At 45.3% G+C, this 21,301-nt stretch overlaps 1 protein-coding gene across 1 annotated transcript; it reads right to left on the reverse strand.

The window, feature by feature from the left end:
* Positions 1 to 294: 294 nt before the first annotated feature.
* Positions 295 to 20,237, reverse strand: LCT (lactase). Its single transcript, XM_040561810.1, has 17 exons — positions 19,387 to 20,237; positions 18,174 to 18,253; positions 16,870 to 16,953; positions 15,364 to 15,466; positions 14,978 to 15,053; positions 13,277 to 13,964; positions 12,366 to 13,011; positions 9,949 to 11,508; positions 9,360 to 9,628; positions 8,610 to 8,900; positions 7,134 to 7,332; positions 6,705 to 6,907; positions 6,260 to 6,369; positions 4,048 to 4,182; positions 2,740 to 2,963; positions 1,694 to 1,930; positions 295 to 986 (listed from the first exon to the last, which is right to left on the reverse strand). The coding sequence occupies exons 1-17, from the start codon at positions 20,048 to 20,050 to the stop codon at positions 775 to 777; spliced, it is 5,781 nt and encodes a 1,926-aa protein (XP_040417744.1). The 5' UTR covers positions 20,051 to 20,237; the 3' UTR covers positions 295 to 774.
* Between the last annotated feature and the right edge of the window lie 1,064 nt (positions 20,238 to 21,301).

Genomic DNA, 21,301 nt, shown 5'->3' on the forward strand with positions numbered 1-21,301 from the left:
GAAAGGGTTTTGCATCCAGGACATGGCACAGGGAGAAAAGTACTTTCTTCTCTCTCACGTAAAATAGAAATATTGCTGGAAAGAGGGATTGTAATAGAAGAGGAGGGAAGCTTATTTTGGAAGTGGGAACAAAGCTTTCCTAGGTGGAATTGTGCATTTATACTTTTTGTATAGCCCTAAACATTGCAGGTGTTCTGTGCTGCTTCAGCCTTCTATTTGAAGATGCTTCAGTTAAGTATCACACTCTACAAATTTGAAGGCAGAGGGCTAGGCCAATTTTTGTTTTTTAATAATTAATGATAAAATACAAAAAAAGGAATTGGAAAAAAAAACATGCTGTGCAGTAGCTGCGAGAACAATATCCTCCTCCACCTGTTTTTACCAGCCCTACCTTGTCTTCGAACCATTAAGATTCGGTAGAGCTTCATGGGAGTGCTCTCGGATGTCTTGAAGAGACCGGCGGGACCCCAGGGAAGGAGATGAAGGAGAGCAGATGAACGGTCAGGTTCAAAATTCTTGCACGACTTGGAACAAGCTATTTTAGTTCTGATTTGAAGAAATCAAATCAATAACAGCTGGGAAAATAAATCAATTAACAGAATATTTTTTTCTTCATATTTTAACAAAAAAAAGACAGGATGCCATCTCTAAGGCTTCCTTCCCCTCGTTAAGGTGCAGTAGTATGAGCACTCGGTCTCTTTATGCTGCTGTAGAATACAATGTGATAGGGTTTCATTGTTTCAGTCTGTTCCCCATATATAAACCGATTGAACGTCACATTTTACTAAGTTCCATGTGCGATTGTTTACGGGATTTTTTGGATAACGTTCCGTATTTATACGCAAGAAGAGCCAGGCCCAGTGCTCCAATTCCAGAGAGAGCAAAAAGCACATACAGCGCGATTTCTGCACTTTGTGATGTTAAATCCAAGCCCAGGAAGCGCACGTTGTCAGCCAGTCCTCCTGCCGTGGGGACCGTTGGTGTCACTGTGCAGGGGAAGACAACAAGAATTAGTAGCCAGCCTGTTGTGAACTTATTCATGTACGCGTGCATCGCTTTTTCCTTCCTCTGCGGAAGGTTCAGCGCTGCTGGGCAGGGCCCTGGCTGTAGCCGTAGGTCTTTGGGATCAGGGACTGACACAATTCCAGCTCAGGGTAAAGGCACAACCCAGGGTTAATAGGGAGCTCTTGAGGCCAGAGGAGGGGCGAGTGTTCCCCGGCAGTCATGGCTAATAAAGATGAACCTCTAAACACCCCCAACTGACAGGGGTTGCCATTCAGTTAATGTGCTTAGCCCAGAGAACACAAGTGATGAAAGTATTCCCAATGCCTCTTAGAATGCAATCAAAATTGTTTTTAAAAAAATGCTGCAGGCCTACTGGATGGGTGTGACTGGGGAAACATCCTATTAATCAGAGAAGAGTAGAAGAACCTCTTTCTTTGCTGTGTTTTCAGGACAGGCACGTAGCTAGGTGCTACCACAACATCTTTCAAAGTTATTCTGGCTTTGCAAACAGAAGTGACCTAGTTCTACATAACTACCTTAAGTCCTAACAAAGGCTGACAATCAGGCAGTTTGCTTCCAAAGTCCTTAAAAAGAATATTGTAAAAAAAGCTGGTGTCTTCTAGGACCACAGATTACGGAAGGTGTCTGGGTTTAGTATCAGACGTGCGATTTCTGCTGCATCACTCACCTTCAGGCTCCGGTTCCAGACAGGGATGCGGGCCCGCTGCTGGATCTGGAAACCCGTTGCAGCTTATGATCTGCGAGTAGTACCTGGCGGAGGCCTTGGGGAGCCGCGGCAGGCTGGGGTCAGTGTAGTTGACGTGGTAGAAGCCAAACCTCTCGTCGAAGCCCACGGCCCACTCAAAGTTGTCCATCAGCGTCCAGGCCGTGTAGCCTCGCAGGTCGACACCGTCCAGCACGACGGCTGTTACAGGAGCACACACAGCAGGTGAGCTGAGCAGGCAGGTGGCACGGAGCTGCCCCTCAGCCCGCAGTGGTACAAACAGGGCAGCACACGAAAATGCAGCTGGGTGCAACCTAGTTATTGCCAACCCGGCCTCGGTGAGCTCACTGCCAAACCATCCCCACCTCTGGCACGTGCTGCTCTGAGGTGGTTCAACAGCTGAGTTACACCTAGCCATCGACCAGGGCAGCTCCATCAGCCCCTGGAGACCACTCTCTGCTCCGATAATCAAAGCTTTCATTCAGTAAGCAAAGGCTTAAGAACAGAGAAAAGAACCTATCAATACACCATGAGCTTTCAAACAAGTGCTCGTGGGGCCCACTGCTGAAAGGCAGTAAACAAGTGCGTTGGGAACACCTGGCAGCCAGCTCCCCTATGGCAGAGCAGCAAAGTTGACCACGGCTGTAACTGAAATCAGTTCCCTGTGTTTGTTTGTCTGCTTGAAGTACGGTGCCATTTTTAGAACCAGCAGCAGGCAAAGAACCTTCTCTTGCCAAATGCATCTGTACAAGGAGGCTGCCCTTGTCCCACTCTACTAACCCCATGGTTTGCTCTGCCTCTACTTCATCTTTCCCTGCACAAGTCTCGACCAGCCATGCCCAGTGGCTGCTAACATCCAAAGGCTCGCAGCAGCGGACACAGAGTAACCCCGTGTGTACCTGTAGTTGACAAACGCGTTGCCAGTGGTCTTTCAGCTCTGTACAGCTCGCTTTGTACGTGCCAGGCTTGTTGGGAGACACCGCTAACCAGCTTTAAATAGTCACTCTTACCTTTCAGTGCTTCGTTAATGTAGTTCTGATGGTAATGTATCCGCCAGGTGTCGTTGAAATCCGTGTCTCCCCGTTCTGATACCCCGTTTTCAGTCACATAAATGGGAGGGTCGCCGTACTCCTCCTTTATCCACCTCAGGAGCTTTCGGAAGCCAAAGGGCGTCACCTTGAGCCAGAAGGACCCCGAGTTCAGCCAGGTGCGGTCGGTTACTGAAGCGACACCCCTGTGGAGGAGGACATGGATCACAGGCCCATCCCTGGTGCCTGGCCCCGTGTCACTGCTCGCCTGAGAACGCGGCACTGAGCCCTAGGGAACTGCACCCGAAGTGACTGTGGCAGGGTGGGAAGAGCACAGAGCTCTGGGGAGGTAAAGAGCTACTGGTGCTCACAAGCCTCCAGAAAACACCTCTCCTGCTTTACTTTAAAGTTACATTCTGCCTACATCAGCAGTTGCTGAGGGTGTGCTGTGTGCCGAACTCATGAGCCTGCCCCATCTTTGTCATTTAAAGCAATTCCTACTTCTAACCTCTGATCTACACCGCAGTGACTGAGCACACATCCCCTACAGGAATGCAGGACAGATCCCAGCATCCTCTAAGGGACACACCCCAGGGGCAGTGCTGCAGCACCAAAGCACAAGGGGAGGTTACCCCAATTCCACACAGTTTTGTGAAAACAGCTCAGAAAACAGCCAACGTTCACCCTCACGAGTGGTCCCACAATTACCTTAATTCTCAGCAGAAAAACTCATAAGCTCCTATCGTTTACTTTTTGTAACTTGGGAAAAAAAAATCAACGAATAAAAGAGCTTGACTTACATACATTTAAGAAGCGATTTAGCTACTTAGGCTTTAAATTTAAGCTTAACCAATGTGCAGAGAGAGCCAACAACTGTTTAACAGCAAATGCAGTAGTACCCATAAACCAGGATAATCTCCCTCTTCAAACTACGGACTGGGGGGAAGGAAATACGATAAATACTCTTGAGAGCTGATACCGGGTGGGAGACTCAGAAGAGCCGATTCCTTCCTTTTAGTAGATGCTCTAATTTTCCTTGTTCTGTTTTAACCATTCATTTTGGATCAGAAAGAAGGGGCTTTTGTGAAAATAACAGCATCACAGGTATGGTTTGGGGTATGATTTGTTTATGATATGTTTGGTTTATGGTATGATTTTCCCTAGTATTGGTTATAACAGACCAATATATCTTTCTCATGGCTTTATGCACTATAAGTTTATATTGCTTAGCTGGCCCAGGCTCCAGGCGCACACATTTGACTTGACCAATAACGTACATTTATATCTTACCTGTCAGAGTCATATGACAGAATCCCAGTAGAATAATTAAAGTTGTATGCTAAAACTGTAGTGTAATGGTTTAGACCAAAGTAGTCATATGTGCCTTTAATTCTTTGCTTTTCACTTTCAGTAAATTCTGGAAGTCTGCAACAGAAAACAGAGAAAAAGCATGAACCCATAGAAATGCAGCTCTTTTCAGGATTTCCCCTTCTTTTGTTTCTACCCCCTCATCAGTCCTGGTGGCTAACTAAACGAAGCTTTTGCTAGAATTCAGGCAATTCATGTTGCCTGATGTAGAGGTCCCCAGGAGAGGAACGGACCTTTCACTGATTGGAAACGAAACACTGGGTGGTTCACGCTCAAGTAAAAGGTAGTGGCAGAAACACAACCTCAGCGCAGAGCTGCTGGCAGCCGCGGGGCTCCATGAACCAGTAACACTTGCTCTAGAGCAGGCAACAGAACTAAAGACAAGGCTGTTCTTTACCAGTCCTGCTGTTTTCTCTTGCTGTGCTTGAGCTCAGAAGTACTTTTGAGTTAGAGAAATCAGAAACTTTCCCTGAGAGCATCTGTAACACTGACGTGACCATCCCTGTATCCTTGTGTTCTGGGACCCAGAAAGGTTAAATTTGCACAGGGTTTGTCTTCACTGCAGCAGTTTGCGGACTGTAACACTGAGATGTTGAAAAGCTCAAAGGAGAGATGAAGGAAAGTAGCTAACAGATGTGTAAATGGAAGTAGAGCTTGGCAATCTCTAACTCCTACTGAGCAACCCCCTTTTCTTCACGTGCTTGTTTGTAAATGCGTTTGCAGGGGGCAAGAGGCTTTGAAGTAAAGATAAAAAGTGGCTTTCAGCAGGAGTCAGGGCAGTGCTGAAAAGAAACAATACAAACAAGCTCTACAGCTGAGAAAATCAGATGAGGTGGGAGGCACTTCTGTACTGGTGACTTGGGGACCTACTCCACTTTCAGCTGGATCACCCAGGAGGGAGCTGGAACAACGCAGCCAAGGCCCCCAGCCATGAATAAATGCAAAGAGCACAGGAGAAGTGCAGCAGAGAGCTGCACTGTGATCTTCTTGGAGGAAGATGGGAAAATCCGGAAGAAACTGGGAACTAGCCTGAGGCAGGGGAGCTCTGCTAGTTAATCCCAAAGCGCTTGGTTCCCTCCAAAAGGGAGGCCTCCTCGGAGAACATCTCCCTTTGGGATCTCAGCCCTACACGATCGCTGCTGTGGTGACAGAGCAAGAAACAGTCAAGGACATCCAGGGTGCCCTGGAGCAAGAGGGACTTTTCAGTTCTCTTTTAGCCAGAAAAGAGAGAAAATTCTCTTGGGAATTCGGTCCCTAGACAACCACTGCTCAACGTGCACTCCTGGCAATTCAGAGATGCTTGAGAGTTCACTCTTAGGCTGAGGACAGGACTTCTTCCCCAGATGGAGATGCTTGGGCACTTCATCTCATAAGGCAACACACAGTGACTATACTATCTGATTCATGGTAGCAACCACCAGAGAAGAAATAACATATAAAAAAATGCTCAAGAATTCAAGCATTTTAGGCACATAAAACCAAAACTTAAGTCTTGAAGAGACCCGCCTTTGCTGCGGAGCACACACCAACTCTCCTGTCACCTCCCTCATTTCAGAGCAAGGGGTCTTATCACAGAGGAACAATCAGCAATACCCCCACACCTAGCATGCCCCCAAGAAATTGTTATTACAGTCAAGAGGGGGAAAGAAAAAGTGCTGTCCTTGTATGTGTCTAGAAAGGGAGAGAAAAGGAAAAACATTCATAGTGGAACACAGATAGCGAAATAGGGTTACAAGTAATTAACTGGAATGGCAAACCAGAAATGTAATTCGGAGGCACCAATGAGTTCAGTATGTCATTTTAAGAATGATTAAAGCACATTTATCACTGTCAGGCAAATCACAGCATCTAATGCAGATCATTTATTACACCACTCTGAGCTGCCAACCTAGTACCCCAAAGGTAGAAGCTTAGAGAAAGATTTATTTACATTAGTAAATTTAGTTTGCAAGAGAGGTAAAGACAAAAAAAAAAACATAAACCAAAAAAAAACATAAAATAGTTTTCCCGTGAGGGGACACTGAGATTTTTACCACACCATTTCACCAATATCCTTCCACTTAACAGCACCGTCAGAAAAGCAGGTTTCAGCACAGCAGGCAACACAAGAGCAGTTATGTGCCTGTGCTCTTACCGAGACTGCTTCAGACCCTGAGCCAGGCTGCGCTCCCGAATCCTCGTTTTCATCACTTCGTTGTAATCACCGTTTTTGAAAATGGGGTGAGCAAACCAACCTATGAGAAACTAACCCAGGAAATACGTATAAATTAGGTATCAAAACAAGGGACTTCACCATTCCTCTCCATATGCTGCTTTACACGTAGTACCAGATTTATAACGAACAAGCACAAAGAGATACGCAGGGATGTCCGTGTAATGGCAACAAATTTAATATGCTTTTGGGACTGCAGTCATATTTTGTCTCATTTCTACTGCATACTCAGCAGAAGAGGTTGGTGTATTAGAGAAGCATCGCTGCAAGGAAACGTATCTGAGATGCCAGCCTGGGCAGCTCCAGATGCCAAGCCGAACACGCCGCGAGCAGCCAGGAGAGCTGGGGCTGTCTGCATGCCTCCTACCTGCAGGTATCGCCTGGCAGCGTCCCAGTCCTCCTGTTTGTGGGGGTTCCTTGGCTCTGCCCAGTCCGAGTTGATGATGATGGAGATTAACCCTCCCTGTTTGGCCCGGTACGTCTCGTTGTACAGGTGCCAGACTTCCGCGTGGGCCTTTATCAGGTTGTGCCCCACTATGTAAGGGGCTCGCCCCGGCCTAACGGAGATTCCTGTAGAGACGGCAACAACACAAGCGCTGGAGCAGCCATCCCCAGCTTCCCCTTTTGCTTCCTCCCAGGTAAACACACCCAGGACACCCAGAGCTGCCCTCCTGTGAGAGAAATAAGCCAGCTGCCTGCTATTAAATGAAACGTGCAGCACCTGGGGCCCTGAGGCCCAGCCCAGGGCTGAGACACTGCTTCAGCAGAGCTCTGAAACCGTGCTCAGCAGCCTCACCTGGGGCAGCTGTCCCGAAACCATAGCCGAGATACGCCGTGTTGTAAGGTTCATTGAGGGTGATCCAGAACTTCACTTTATCTCCCAGCCTCTGGAAAAGGAGCTCGGCGTATTCCTTAAACCTCTGCACTATGGTATCGTTCTCCCACCCGCCGACATTCTGCAGCGCCTGCGGGAGGTCCCAGTGGTAGATGGTCACCTGTGGGGAGCAAGCAGAGAAAGGACTCAGCCATTCCTTCCTTCCTTTCAGGTGTAAAGACAACAAACCAGCCTCATTTCCGAGCATAAACCCTGCTGGGATCTGCAGCTAGTAAAAGGCTGTTTTCTTCTTTGTTTCAATCACAGAGCAGCTACTTGGCAAAACTATGAAAAAATGAGTAAAACAGTTCTACACAACAAGAACATCTGTAATTATCTCTTACACTTGTTCATCCTACCTGTAAGTGGGTACATTTTTTGCAACTTATTTATAACTTTATAATTAATTTATAACTATACACGTTTTATAACTTATTCTTCTCCCAAGAACACATCCGAACAGTGTTAAGTACCCAATTCTTATAAAATTCATTAATTCCTGTAAAAAATTCCCATTAGGAGGGACTGTCCCATCTCGGTGACACTATGCCTACAACTTATTGACATATTAACGAAATACGTGACAAATCTGTCAGTAACATATTAACCAAAGCACTCCCAGCAAGGAACCCAAACACTCTAACTTAGGACCAGAGTCCAAGCTGACAGAAAGCCTTCTGGGCTAAGCAAGGAGTTTGTTAATGAGCTATAACTCAAAAAACCAAGCACCTAACAAGTGGGAACAAGGGCCGACAACGCATAAGGCACATAAAAGCACTGCTTGGGCTTTTAGGAAATAAGAAAGGCCAAAGCCTTCCCAATTCTGCAAGTCCACTGCAAGCAAAAAGCTCAGAGAAAACTTGGGTGAGCTGCTGAAAGGCTGCGCAGTGTCGGGAGCACAGAACAACCTCCTTGCCTCGCCCTCCCCAGATGAGCACCGCTTCTAGGGCGGTTTGGGGGGACCCAGCCAGCAGTGGGGAGGCAACAGGTCGGTGGGACTTGGAAAACGGCAAGGTGTTTGGAAACAGCCAGCAATAAGGCTACTGTGATCTTCTGGGTAGTAATTGCTAATGTGTCCCTATATTCCCAGCACGTTTACCTACTCAAAAAACACGTTTCCTCCCGGCACACAATGAAAAAAAATTCTCTGTGAAGGAGGGGGTGGACTTAAACACACGCGTGCTCTGAGTGTCAGACCTGGGTTCTGCTACTGGCCTACACATCAACGGGTCTTAACGGGTCATGAACAGCCTGGGAAGTTTGTAAGGAGCGAGGGTTTCCCACATTGGGATCAGAAGACAGGAATAAACCAGAGAAATCTGAGAGTCAGCATCTCATCTTTCAACATGAGGATAATTCTCAGCTCCTGCACTCTTGGATTTCCACTTTTACAGTTACCTGAGGCATTATGTTGGCTGCCAGAAGAGCGTCAATCAGCCTTTCATAGTAGTTCAGTCCCACTTCGTTGACGTATCTGGTGGTCCCGTCTGGGAGAACACGGGACCAGGAGATGGAAAAGCGGTAGTGAGACACCTTGAGGTTTTTCAGCATTTCCACGTCCTCCTCGATCTTGTGGTAGCTGTCACAAGCTACGTCCCCATTGTCGTCATTGCTGATTTTCAGGGGGGTGTGAGAAAATTGGTCCCAAATGCTAAGTCCTTTCCCGTCTGCTCTCCATGCTCCCTCAATCTGTAATTGAAGATGGAGGAAGGAAGGGAGAAACCATTAGTAACCCCACATTTACATCTTGGCCCAGCAAAGAATTCAGCCTTTTGGCCTTTGCGGCACCACAGAATGTGTTGAGCTATCAGCTTAAGCCTTGAAGCAGTAATGTTTGCTGCACCAAACTAGTAAGAGCTCTTGGGCCTCACGGCACAGAAGTTTTACCAAAGTACAGTGTCACGGGGGAGGTGTTGTGGCAGTTCAACCTGCTGCTCAGTGTTTGCTGGTTCCTGTGAAGCCCGTGCTGCCGTCTCAATATTCCCGTGGTACAACCACACCGTTAAAAGGGAAGAACTTGGAGATAAGTAAGGCAGTTGTTACAGCAACCCTCAATTACCATAGAACCTGTTACAAAAGCTGTGGGTGTCTCATCCAAAATGAATTAACAGCCACCGGTACCCAAAGAGTCAGCCCTCATTTCCTAACCTGGTACGCTGCTGTCGCTACGCTCCACGAGAAGTTCTTTGGAAACTCCCCGTATAGAAATTCGTCCTCCTTGGGCAGTGGGATGCCATTATTGCTGATGATTTCTGTGTAGTACACAGCTGAGCGCTTTGGGGTTCTTGGCCTGTTGGGATCATCAAAATCGACCTGGTACAGCCCAAATCTTGGATCATAGCCGTTCAACCACTCAAAGTTATCCATAAAAGACCAAGCGTTGTATCCTCGCAGGTTAACACCGTCCAGCTTGTAAGCTGAAAGACCAGAAGCAACGGAAGAGCATCAGTGATACATCGTGCATCGAAGGAACCACAAGGAAGTCACTTGCAAACACACACACACTGCCAGCTTCACAAAGCTGACTGACACTAGACAAGAAAGACCATGAAAGACCCCACAGTCAGAGGATACGAATGGCCATGCAAAGGAGAGCACAAAAAAATCACCGTTTATGTTGCATTCAGGATATTTAAAGACCGCTAACAGCTGCTTTTAAAAACTACCTGTCAGAGGAAGATAGTGATGGAGAATCTAGAGGAGTGACCCACCAGAGAACAAAAGCAAACGTTTGTACCTTTTAAAGCTTCATCGATGTATGTTTTGTGGTAAAGGATCCTGGTATGGTCATCAACATCCGAGCTGGTCTTTATCCCCACCCCGTTCTCAATGATGTATATCGGGGGATTGCCATACTCCTCTTTGATCCAGTTCAGCAGCCTCCTCAGCCCCCAGGCCACAGCCTGATGGCCAGAAAGAGCTGAGGAAGGCCAGGAGCTGTCGATACTTGTTGAAACTTCCTGGTCGTACTCATAAGAAAAGGGCTTCAGAGGGGTCGTTGTGTGGGTTATGATTTTGGAAGTGTAGGTGTTGAAGCAGAAGACATCTGCTGTGCCCCGGATGTAGTCACGCTCCTCGGCTGTGAAAACGGGTAGGCGGGATGTCGGCAGGTTCTGCAGCTCACTCCTGTTCCCAACTTTCCACTTCATGACCTCAGGGTAGTCGCCGTTTTTGAAGATCGGGTGGGTAAACCACCCCACCAGGAACTGCAAGTACCTGTCTGCAGCTTCCAGGTCCCTGGGGTCACTCGGTGTCTTCGGCTCGGCCCAGTCGATGTTGGGACACAGAGAAATGACCCCTCCCTGGCTTGCTCTGTATTTGTCGTCATACGTGTGGTACACCCTGGCGTGAGCTTTCAGCAAGATGTGTCCCACCTTGTAGGGAGTGCTCCCGGGGTCTTTGACGTTGGGTGGGAATTCCCCCAGGCCATAGCCAACCCAGGCAATGACTTGGGGTTCGTTGAATGTGATCCAGAACTTCACTCTGTCCCCAAAGTTCTGGAAACAGAAGTCTGCAAAACTATCGAAGAGTTCGATCAGCGCACTGCTCTCCCAGCCGCCGATGTCCTGGAGAGCCTGGGGCAGGTCCCAGTGGTAGAGGGTGACGATTGGGGTGATGTTGTTTGCCACCAGCCCGTCAATGAGGCGGTTGTAGTAGTCAACTCCGTGTCTGTTTATTGAGTCGTTCCTTCCGGTGGGGAAAATTCGAGGCCAGGACAGAGAGAAACGGTAGTTCTTTATCCCTAAGGCTCTCAGCAGGTAAATATCTTCCTCCAGCTTGTTGTAGCTATCGCAAGCGATATCGCCAGTGTCGTTGTTAATTACGTTCCCTGGTACATGGGTGAAGTTATCCCAGATGCTGGGCCCTTTGCCATCAGCGTCCCAGCCTCCCTCTATCTGGTACGCAGAAGAAGACACACCCCATGTAAAGTCCTCCGGGAACGTCCCGTAGAAGTACGTGTCCCTCTCAAAGTCTGTTTGAGATGAAAACTTCTGCCAGACAACCTTTGACTTGGAGGGGACTTCTGATGCTGGTAAATTTGGCAACTTTGATGGCATGGGTAGGTCAAACACCACTGGCGCAGGGAGTCTGTTTGAGACTTGGGGTGGGAAACCATTCTTTTCGATAACGCTGGCATAGAAATAAGCGGATGCCTTGGGAGTCCTTGGTCTGTTGCTGTCTTCAAAATTCACATGATGTAGCCCGAATTTTAGGCTGTACCCCACTGGGCCTTCAAAGCCATCAACCAGGGATCGAGCAATGTATGACTGGACATCAACCATGTCTAGTTTCACCGCTGCCACAGAAACAGCACAAGACTGTTAGTCGACGGGACACTGGCTAACACAAGCACTACATCAGAGGGTAACGGGGCGATAGCCAAACGTCTAGGAGTGGTCTTCCAGGGAAAACAAAACAAAACAATTAGGGTACCCGGCAAGAAGAGCGTCAGCACTGTCATAGGAGCTGGTCAAAAGCTGAGTAATAAAAATGCATCAGAAGAGAAATATTTGAGTACAGGACACTTGTGCCTCTGGTAGCTCTTCTATCAGTGTGTTGGGAACTAGGTCAAAAAGACCAAAAGCTCTATAGTGATCACCAACATATTTAATAAAGTTTTCTGATGTTATTGATTTGTGTATCTGAAGAGAGTAACAGTGAAATCTCTATTTGAAGTCTCAGATCTATAGTTGTCCAGAACTTCAGTCACAAGCATTATTTTTTGCGTCAATTGAATACACAGTTTGCAAAGATACAGCCGTACCTTGAATCTTACTCAAAATATTTGAGACACAAACATCTCCCTAAAAATTCTAAGCCTCAGTGGTGCAGGACGCTGTCAGTTAGATCTGCCTAGTGAGTAAAGACTTCATTCAGTCCTGATCTATGAGATCTCTGTAGGTAAGGGCCTGCCTGCAGTCAAATTATCTTCAGGAGAGCTGAAATACATGAACACTGTTCTCACAGAGAATGGCTTTAGGATCCAGGCTGTATTTGTCTGCATGTATGAAAGACCTGTTCCATGACCTAAACAGAATGGGGAGTTCCATATCCCCACACAAATGGTGATGTTTTAAAGCTAATCACGGCGGAAGAGATGGATTAACCAGTTGCCATTAATTAAAAAACAAAAAACAAAAAACAAATCCGTACCTTTTAGAGCCTCATTGATGTACCGGCGGAAATAATCCACTCGCAGAGTGTCGTTAATACGATCCCCTATGGCCTCTGTTGGCATACCGTTCCCTGCTATGTAAATTGGGATCTTTGTCCCTGTGTATTCCTGGGACACAAACTTCAGCAACCTTCTTAATCCCCAGGGGACCACGTGGATCCAAGCAGAGGCAGTCTTTGGCCAAGCAGGATCTACATGCAAGGAGAAGTTCCCGATGCTCTCGTAGCCTGGTGCGCAGGTCCCGTTAGTTGCGGCACTAACCAGGCGGGAGGTGTAATGGGAAAGCCCAAAAAAGTCTGCAGTCCCTTTCACCCAGGCTTTCTCCTCCTCTGTAAACACAGGCAGCTGTGCAACTGTCGTGGAGCACTGCTGGTTTACCTGCTGGATCTGAGCCTTCAGGACGTCTGGGTAATCACCATTAACAAATATGGGGTGAGCAAACCAGCCGAGCATGAACTGCAGGTACCGCTCCGACGCCTTCACGTCCTCGGAGCTGGTTGGAGTCTTGGGTTCAGCCCAATCTGAGTTCAGCACCAGCCCCACTTTTCCCTGTTGCTGAGAACGGTATCTGTCGTTGTACAGGTGCCAGACCTCGGCGTGAGCCTTGAGAATTGTGTGAGCCACCTGGGGGCAGAGAGCAGAGGGATGGATTTGTGTCACACTGCTTTGCTGGGTTTGGATTAAGCATAAGAATCTGGCTGATTTCGGAATGGAAAATAAAATCTGGCATCCATGAACTACCCCATTTTCTGGGGAGTATCACAAATCCAACAAGCAAATAACTGTCTCAGAGGCCTCATTAGGCTTGCACATAGTTAAAAGTACAGAATCATCAGAGGAGAACAATACAATGGCAGCTGCAAGATCCTTGTTATTCCTGTGTCCCTACCTTGTAAGATGCGACTCCTGGGTCAGCGATTCCTGGAGGATGCTCGCCGGTGCCGTAGCCAGCATAGCTGATAACCCAAGGCTCGTGGAAAGTAATCCAGAACTTGACCCGATCCCCAAAAGTGGAAAAGCAGAAGTCTGCGTAGTTCACAAACGCATCTATGATGCTGTCATTCTGCCAGCCACCAAGAACCTGGAGAGCTTGCGGGAGGTCCCAGTGGAACAGAGTCACCATGGGCTCAATGTTAGTGTCTAGCAACCTGTCGATTAACTGGCTGTAATAATCCACACCCTTGGAGCTGATGGTCTCATTGGTGCCAGTGGGGAAAATTCTAGGCCAGGATATAGAAAATTTGTACAGCTGGGGATGAAGACCCCTCAGCAAGTAAACATCATAGCTGGTTTTATAGTAGCTGTCACACGCCACGTCTGTTGTCTGGTTCATGTAGACACGGCCTTCGTGCCCAAACCGATCCCAGATGCTCTCTCCTTTCCCATCCTCTGCCCAAGCTCCTTCAATATTAAAGGCACCCGTGGAGGTGCCCCAGAGGAAACCGCTCGGGAAAACATCCTGCAGAAAAGAATCCCTCTCCAATTCAGACTGGCTAGCAAACATTTCCCAAACGGTTTGATAGGAGGAGCGAGGGGCGAGAACCGCATCTGGGTTCTCCTGTAGAGCACTGGCTTTGCTGAAAACAGAAAAAAAAGGAATTACAATCTCCAAGGTAGATGTCAGTGCCACAGAACTTGCAAACAGGAAGGATAAGAGTTATTTGCTTCCCACTCGGCTCATTTGCCACTTAAGGTACAGCCCCTTTGTAATCTGATCAATCCAATCTCCTGCCACCCCGCTGGCAGATGAAGGTGGTGTGCAGTGAGCCAACTTCAGAACAGCTCAAGAGCTATGTATCTAATGCACTTCTTTGTAAGCAGATTTCCATAATTCATTACACCTAGTTCAAAGATGCAGACAAAATCCTCACAGCGCGTAGCAATTTCACGTGCTCATGAGTTTCCGTGGGACATGCTAAAACTAATCAATCCTGCTTCAGTAGTCCTTAGCTTCTCCCTAGCCAGCTGCATCCTGGGCTGCACCAAAAGCAGTACGGCTAGCAGGCCACGAAGATGATCAAGAGGCTGGAGCACCTCTCCTATGAAGAGAGGCTGCAAGAGCTGGCGTTGTTCAGCCTGGAGAAGAGAAGGCTCTGGGCAGACCTTACAGTGGCCTTCCAGTACCTAAAGGCGGCCTCCAGGAAAGCAGGAGAGGGACTCTTGCTCAGGGAGTGGAGCAATAGGACAAGGAGAAATGGTTTTAAATTACGAGGCGGATTTAGATTAGTTATAAGGAAGAAATTCTTTGCTATGAGGGTGGTGAGGCCCTGGCACAGGCTGCCCAGAGAAGCTGTGGCTGCCCCGTCCCTGGCAGTGTCCAAGGCCAGGCTGGATGGGGCTTTGGGCAGCCTGGGCTGGTGGGAGGTGTCCAATCCAAACTGCTCTATGATTCTATATCCCCTACATCTCTGGGGCATGATGAGCTTCTCTCCTAGGCCAGATGTTATTTTATGTATTTAATTCCTTTCAAGTCCTTTCAGCAACTATCAGCAGATTTTACCACTAAAACTGTCATACATCTGCCTAGCATATTTGTTCCTAGAGGACACCTCTTTATTACAGTATCTAATTTAAGGGAGAAAAACTGTACCTTAAAACACGAGATGAGAAGTCCAATAATTCATTCACATCATACCCAATTGTACGTGCCTTTCCTTTATTAAGAGCTGAAAACAAACAATAAGCGATGGGCTTAGTCACAAATAAGATGCCACAGACTGCATGACACCACTTGTACATACAATTACACCTTTTGAAACAAGGGTGCATTTGTTTTGTTTTTTTTGTTTGTTTTTAAACAAGTAATAGCTCTTTTTCTCAGATCCAGTATGTTAGCTTTTTATATTCCAAGGAGGTTATGAAAGAAGCTATAAAATTGTTTTGTCTAACAGAAGTGGTCTGGACAGGACAATTCTATAGTTTCCCACTCAGAGCCTAGCTACTAAACTCTCCCACTCCTTGAAATAGGTCACTCACCAGCGACTATGGCAGCTACTCGTATGAATGGATTCTCTTCCAGGGAACCACAGCCAAGGAATTTTAGAGTGAAAATCAAGATCTCTATGTCCTTCCAGAGATTCTACAAAAACAAAATTAAAACAAAGAACTGTATGAAAATAAACTGTGGCCAGCTAGTAAAACCATGTTCTCGGGATCTGCTCTTTTAACACAGAATAGAAAACTTCTAGAAGACTGAGAATCAGCGATAACGTTGTTCAGAGTTAAATTCATAAAACAGAGTAAGCATTAAATACCATCCCTCACTTTGATCCAAAAGGGCCCAATGCAAATCAAAGCATAAACCCCAGAAACTTTTAGTTTGACCTCCCTTTGAAAAGCCACAAAGAAGTATCTTGCTTTAAATGTTTGAACCACTCCAGATTTTTAGAATTATTGCAGCATGCAATCTTAGAGCAAATGAGTAGCTCCTTTTTCTGCTCTTCAGCTGCTGGATGACTCTTCTTACGTATTTTAAGAATGCAATTCGCTCTCAGATGGATAGTATCAGGTACTAGCCTATAACATCACTGACGTTATTGCTGCTATGTGATCTAATCCTTTCACAAATTTGTCCTAATTAACATTTCTAGCATTGCCTTTACTGATGAGGAGTCGTGAGGCTTGCTATTATAGTTGCAGAACCAATGCTAGAATAAAATAAGATCTTTTTGTGTAAAGGTATTAGCCAAATTATTTATCACATCCTTAGGATGTGATAGAGGTTTTCCAGTCCTGGACAAAAGAATTATGCCTTTTCAGTTACTAATGCATCAATAATGATCACTGACCAAGAAAAACATTTCCAACACTTTCGAACACCTGTCTTTGAGTCAGAAAAACAGGGAAGTAACAGTGAGTTGTATGCAGCTGTTTCCTAGTGTAGCTGCTGCCTGAGCTCTCACAGCAATCAGAACTGTTTAGACATGCATCAAAAAACACAAGTTTCCCTTCTCTTTAGTCTGTATCTACAGTTGACTTCTATAAATCTATCAAAACCTTAGGGATTTTTTAGACATTTATTAGCTTTCCAGAGATTCTCTATGGGGAGTCTCCACTTCTTGCTCTACACTTCTGGCCAGGCCATCACTTTACCATTTACAAGGAATAAGCAACCTGCCACAAATACACAAAGCAGAGAGAGTTAAGGTAGAGCCTGGCATACTCCTTTTCAGGCTGCTATTGCCTGTGCTACATGATCCTGAGGCATCTCTGTGCTCACTTCTGCAGACACATGGACTACATACACCTAGATGCTAAAGGATTTAAGACAGTAAATTAATTGTCAATTACTTTGAATTCAGTGTGAACTCCTGTACCTGACCTCTTTGCAAAATAACTTGTTACAGATGGTCTATGAAGTTCAGCAGAAATCTAAGAACAGCGATGGATTTGTTCTATCTGTTCTGCTCTATTACTAGAACTTCAATTCCCCAATGTATCCATGAAGTGAAATGCTCATTTGCACACTGTGCATAATGTTACCTGGAATTCACTCATTTGCATGTAGAAATCTGTTTCGTTTCCACAACTGTACTGAAGGTTGAGAGACAGAAAATCTACCAAATCCTGGAAACAAGAAAAGGAAAAGAATCAACTTTTTTTTTTTTTTTTGCAGGTATTCTGTTCAAAATATAAAGTTGTTCAATGTTAGATACAGGTACATTGCTGAAGTAAGAAGCCACACAGCTATGTGGGACAATACAATGCGTACAAATTGGGTGGTGTATGGAAAGATGTCTGTCCTTCTAAACAACGCTAAATTTAGAAGAATTAAATGAAGTTGTAAGAATGTTTCATGCATTTAATATTCCTGATTTACAACTGATTCTTTAAATTAGTAAGATTGGTTAATCGGAGACTAACCAAACAGAGAAACCTTTATCAGCATGTGGTTCAGGGAGGCTTTATCAATAATCCTCTGCAGAAAGTCCACTTCAGAAATCTTTAACCGTTGCACACTACCAACGTTACTCCACTAAAGGTCGTCATATTCAAGGGAATAGATAGTATTCTTTTATTAAACTAGCTGCTGAAGTAGGCACAAAAATTGATAAGCTTCCAGTTTATTTTTCAGTCCAAGGGTTTTTTTTTCTAGTTTAGTCAGCTTGTTTAGTACATCTTTCCTCCCCATACAAACCACACCTTGCTTATATCGTTGAAATATCATGCCTGCGTCACTACTTATCCTATTATTGAATTCTGAAGGACTGTGAATACAAGCCATAAACCTGCACTGCCATTTGTTCACTGCATCCCACATCAACATTATCTACATGAAAAGAAGTACTGACAGAGGGTTTGGTCTTTACAGAAAGGATGTCATCACCTTTGTAGAAAATAGGTTTTCCTCATGTTGTGCTATCCCTGTACAACTAGACCACTTGTAGCAGAGCTCAGGCTGTGCTTTAACATATTAACTATTTTAAAAAAGGTATTTAAAAAAATAAAAGTTTTTTTTATTTGGTTGTGCATTAAGGAGACTTGTGAATAAAAGAGCAATGGGTATATGTTGTTATTTAAGCATGTATGTTGCTAAAATTGCCAGTTATGAAATATGTCTCCATATATTTTAATCACTGCTCACTAGCCAAGAAGGGATGTTGAAGTATTTTTTAAAATCAGAGAGTTTCACGATCGAACTGATCAAACAAATAGATTTTACCCTATTGGTCAATTTGCTGAAATTGTATTTAACTTGCAATAGGCCACTTGATCTTGTACATAAAAATCAAGTGAAATGAAATAAAATGGAAATAATTTTGGAAATCATTCCATTAAGGTGTTACCTGAAGAGGAACTGAAAGCAGCTCTGATGAAGCACTATCCAAGCTATGATCTATTCCTAAAGCAATGGACAGCTTTCCACCTTGAAGAAAAGGAGGCAATCTATTAGTAATGTATTTAGTACAAATGAAGAATTTTGGTTCGCTGTAGTTATTTTAAAATCAGCTGGAACTTTTTGAATTTGTGGCTCATCAGCCAGTGTCCTAGGTAGCTGATTTCAGAACATCCATTATCTTATCAATGGAGAGTTGCAGAAGGTAGAAATTCAAATGCAGAGTCCAAGGAGTCTTTTTCAGTGAATCTTAAGATGTTCATGAGCAGCAACGATAACAACGTTGTTTGCAGGATCAGAATAGGATCTGAATACAGCTATCCAACAGGAACCATTCCACTCCGTGGTTAATTATAAATAATAATAATAATTTTCATGCCTTTGTGGTTCTTTTATGGTGGCTTATTTTTAAATATCCATTCTGTGCTGGACATGGAAAAAAAAAGACAGAAACAAAGCCCCAAAATAAACAAACAAAACCCCACAAAATACAAGGAAAGAACATGAATACAAAACCTGCAAACTGACAGTAGAACATGGCACTGGCACAGGCTGCCCAGAGAAGCTGTGGCTGCCCCATCCCTGGCAGTGCCCAAGGCCAGGCTGGATGGGGCTGTGGGCAACCTGGGCTGGTGGGAGGTGTCCCTGCCCAGGGCAGGGGGGCTGGAACTGGATGACCTTAAAGGTCCTTTCCAACCCAAACTATTCTATGAAGTCTGTGTTCTGAAACTACTATCGTCTACAAAATAGCTTGATCATTACAGCTTTGTTATCGTACACACACACCAAAAAAAAAAAAACAGAATATTTTATTTTCCTTTTAAGCTAAAAGTAACTATCTTGTTTCTTGTTGGTTTATTTAACTATTTAATACATTTCACTTCAGTTAAATGAGAAATTATATATAAATATACACACAGAGATACACGCCTACATTCTCCCCAACTACTTTGGCTATCATTTCAAGTAAAATGGAATTATCAGTAATCATAAAAAAAATATCAAAATAAGATATTTGAAGGAACCTGTTATTCAAGTATTCCTATGCAACTCTGAGAGCACTGACAGCACATTCAGAGATTACATGTAGCGGTTGCCATTTAATCTCATTACAAACTATTTGTGAAAAGGTCATACACAAAAATCCCTCTGCCTATTCTTACCTGCCAGCGAGTATTTCTCGTGGTAGACACTGTAAGCTCTGTCATGAGCAGCAGCCAGGGCCTGGACACGGAGCTGGGGCTCATCGTAAGGCAGGCTTTCCAAGACCTCTGGCAGGTCACTGAAAGTGAGCCACACATCAACCAGACCCCCAAAAACATTAAAACTGAACTCAGCATAGTCCACAAAAAGGTCAGCAAAAGCGTTGGTTTTGTTGCCTGCGGCCTGTGCGGCCACATTGCCGGGGATGTGCTTGTGATGCAGAACTACCACTGGCCTGAGGTTTGCAGCAACCAGCGTCTCAAGCAGCTGCTGGTAGCACTGCACTTGAGCTTCGTCTGGCTTTCTGGCATCCCCCTTGGGAAGAATGCGCTCCCATGGCAGGAAGATTTTGTAATGCGTCACCCCAAACTCACGAAGGTGAGAAAAGTACTGGGGCAGCTCAGAAGTCGCAGGATCTTGTTGGCATGGGTAATCACGGGTTTCAGCCGCAGCAGGGCCTGGAGCTTCTTTGGGTGGGATGTGGTTTTGCAGCTGGAGGCTATGTACAAACTCCCTGGGTAGAGGTCCAGCAATGGCCACAGAGATCTGAGCTAACTCCTCATCTATCCCAAAGCTGGGACAGGCTAACATGAAAAAGACAACTATCCTACAAACCAGCTCCATTTCTGGATCTGCTTCACAAAGTTAGTCCACACTATTTATATTATAGTAGAAGTAATATTTAACTGAAATTATCTGTTACACAGATAAACCTTCCCAGAACCAGCTGACACTCAAATGATAACAAATCAGGACTTTCAGTTGACAGAAGAACAACTGAATAAATAGATGAAAATCTTTTTATGATAAACAGATCTGTTAAGCAATTAGTTGGAGAAAGGTCATGGGGAAACAGTGGGTTCATTTTCTGCAATGTGCATGTTTCCCCTTATGCTTGAACATAAACTGACTCTCACTAAGACCACTTCCATTTCACAGGAAGAGAAGGTAAGTAGATGTTGTGGTTTAGCCCGGCTGGCAGTCAAACACCACACAGCCGTTCGCTCACCCTCCCCCCTCCCTCTCCGGGATGGGGGAGAGAAACGGGAAAGTGAAGCCTGTGAGTTGAGATAAAGACAGTTTATTAAGACAGGGAAAAGAATAACAACAATAATAATAATAATAATAGTATTAATAGTAATAATGTGTACAAAATAAGTGATGCACAATGCAATTGCTCACCACCCGTTGACCGATGCCCAGCCTATCCCCGAGCAGCCGGCCCCCCCTCCACCCCGGCTAGCCACCCCTATATATTGTTCAGCGTGACGTCAGATGGTATGGAATACCCCTTTGGCCAGTTTGGGTCAGCTGTCCTGGGTCTGTCCCCTCCCAGCTTCTGCTGCATCCCTAGCCTGCTCGCTAGCAGGACAGAGAGAGGCTGAAAAGTCCTTGGCTTGGTGTAAGCACTGCTCTACAACAATTAAAACATCAGCATGTTATCAGCGCTCTTCTCATTCTAATCCAAAACATAGCACCCTGCCAGCTACTAGGAGGAAAATTAACTCTGTCCTAACTGAAACCAGGACAGTAGACAACGCTTTTCATTTCCTCTTGGCCTTTTTTTTGGCTTAAAAGGAATTCTGGATTTTGCACAGTTCTGGATGCAAAAAGTAACAAAAGCAGTTACCTGCTTTGCTGGGGCTGGGTGCCATCAATGGCTCAAGTGAGCAGGAGGGGAGGGAGGCTCATTTGTGCTGTAGTTCTTGGGTGTGTGAAGGAAATCTGAGAGGTGGTACCTTACCCACTTGGAAAAGTGGTTGTTACATGAATTCAGGCAGCAGCAACATGTGTTCCCATTCTAATAATAAATCAGGGAATTCAAACAATATAATTTTATTGCTTTCCAAAGTACTCCTTCCTTCAGCCTTGAGA

The sequence above is a fragment of the Cygnus olor genome, chromosome 6 (assembly GCF_009769625.2).
Source record: "Cygnus olor isolate bCygOlo1 chromosome 6, bCygOlo1.pri.v2, whole genome shotgun sequence".
NCBI lineage: Eukaryota > Metazoa > Chordata > Aves > Anseriformes > Anatidae > Cygnus > Cygnus olor.

What these genes read in the sequence shown, in the direction of transcription:
- LCT (XM_040561810.1), bottom strand. Translation starts at nt 20,050, where the DNA reads ATGGAGCTGGTTTGTAGGATAGTTGTCTTTTTCATGTTAGCCTGTCCC. An exon ending in TGCTTTCAGTTCCTCTTCAG is followed by an intron (nt 16,954 to 18,173) that starts GTAACACCTTAA and finishes TCTTGTTTCCAG; the next exon opens with GATTTGGTAGATTTTCTGTC. An exon ending in CAGCCAACATAATGCCTCAG is followed by an intron (nt 7,333 to 8,609) that starts GTAACTGTAAAA and finishes TGCTCCCCACAG; the next exon opens with GTGACCATCTACCACTGGGA.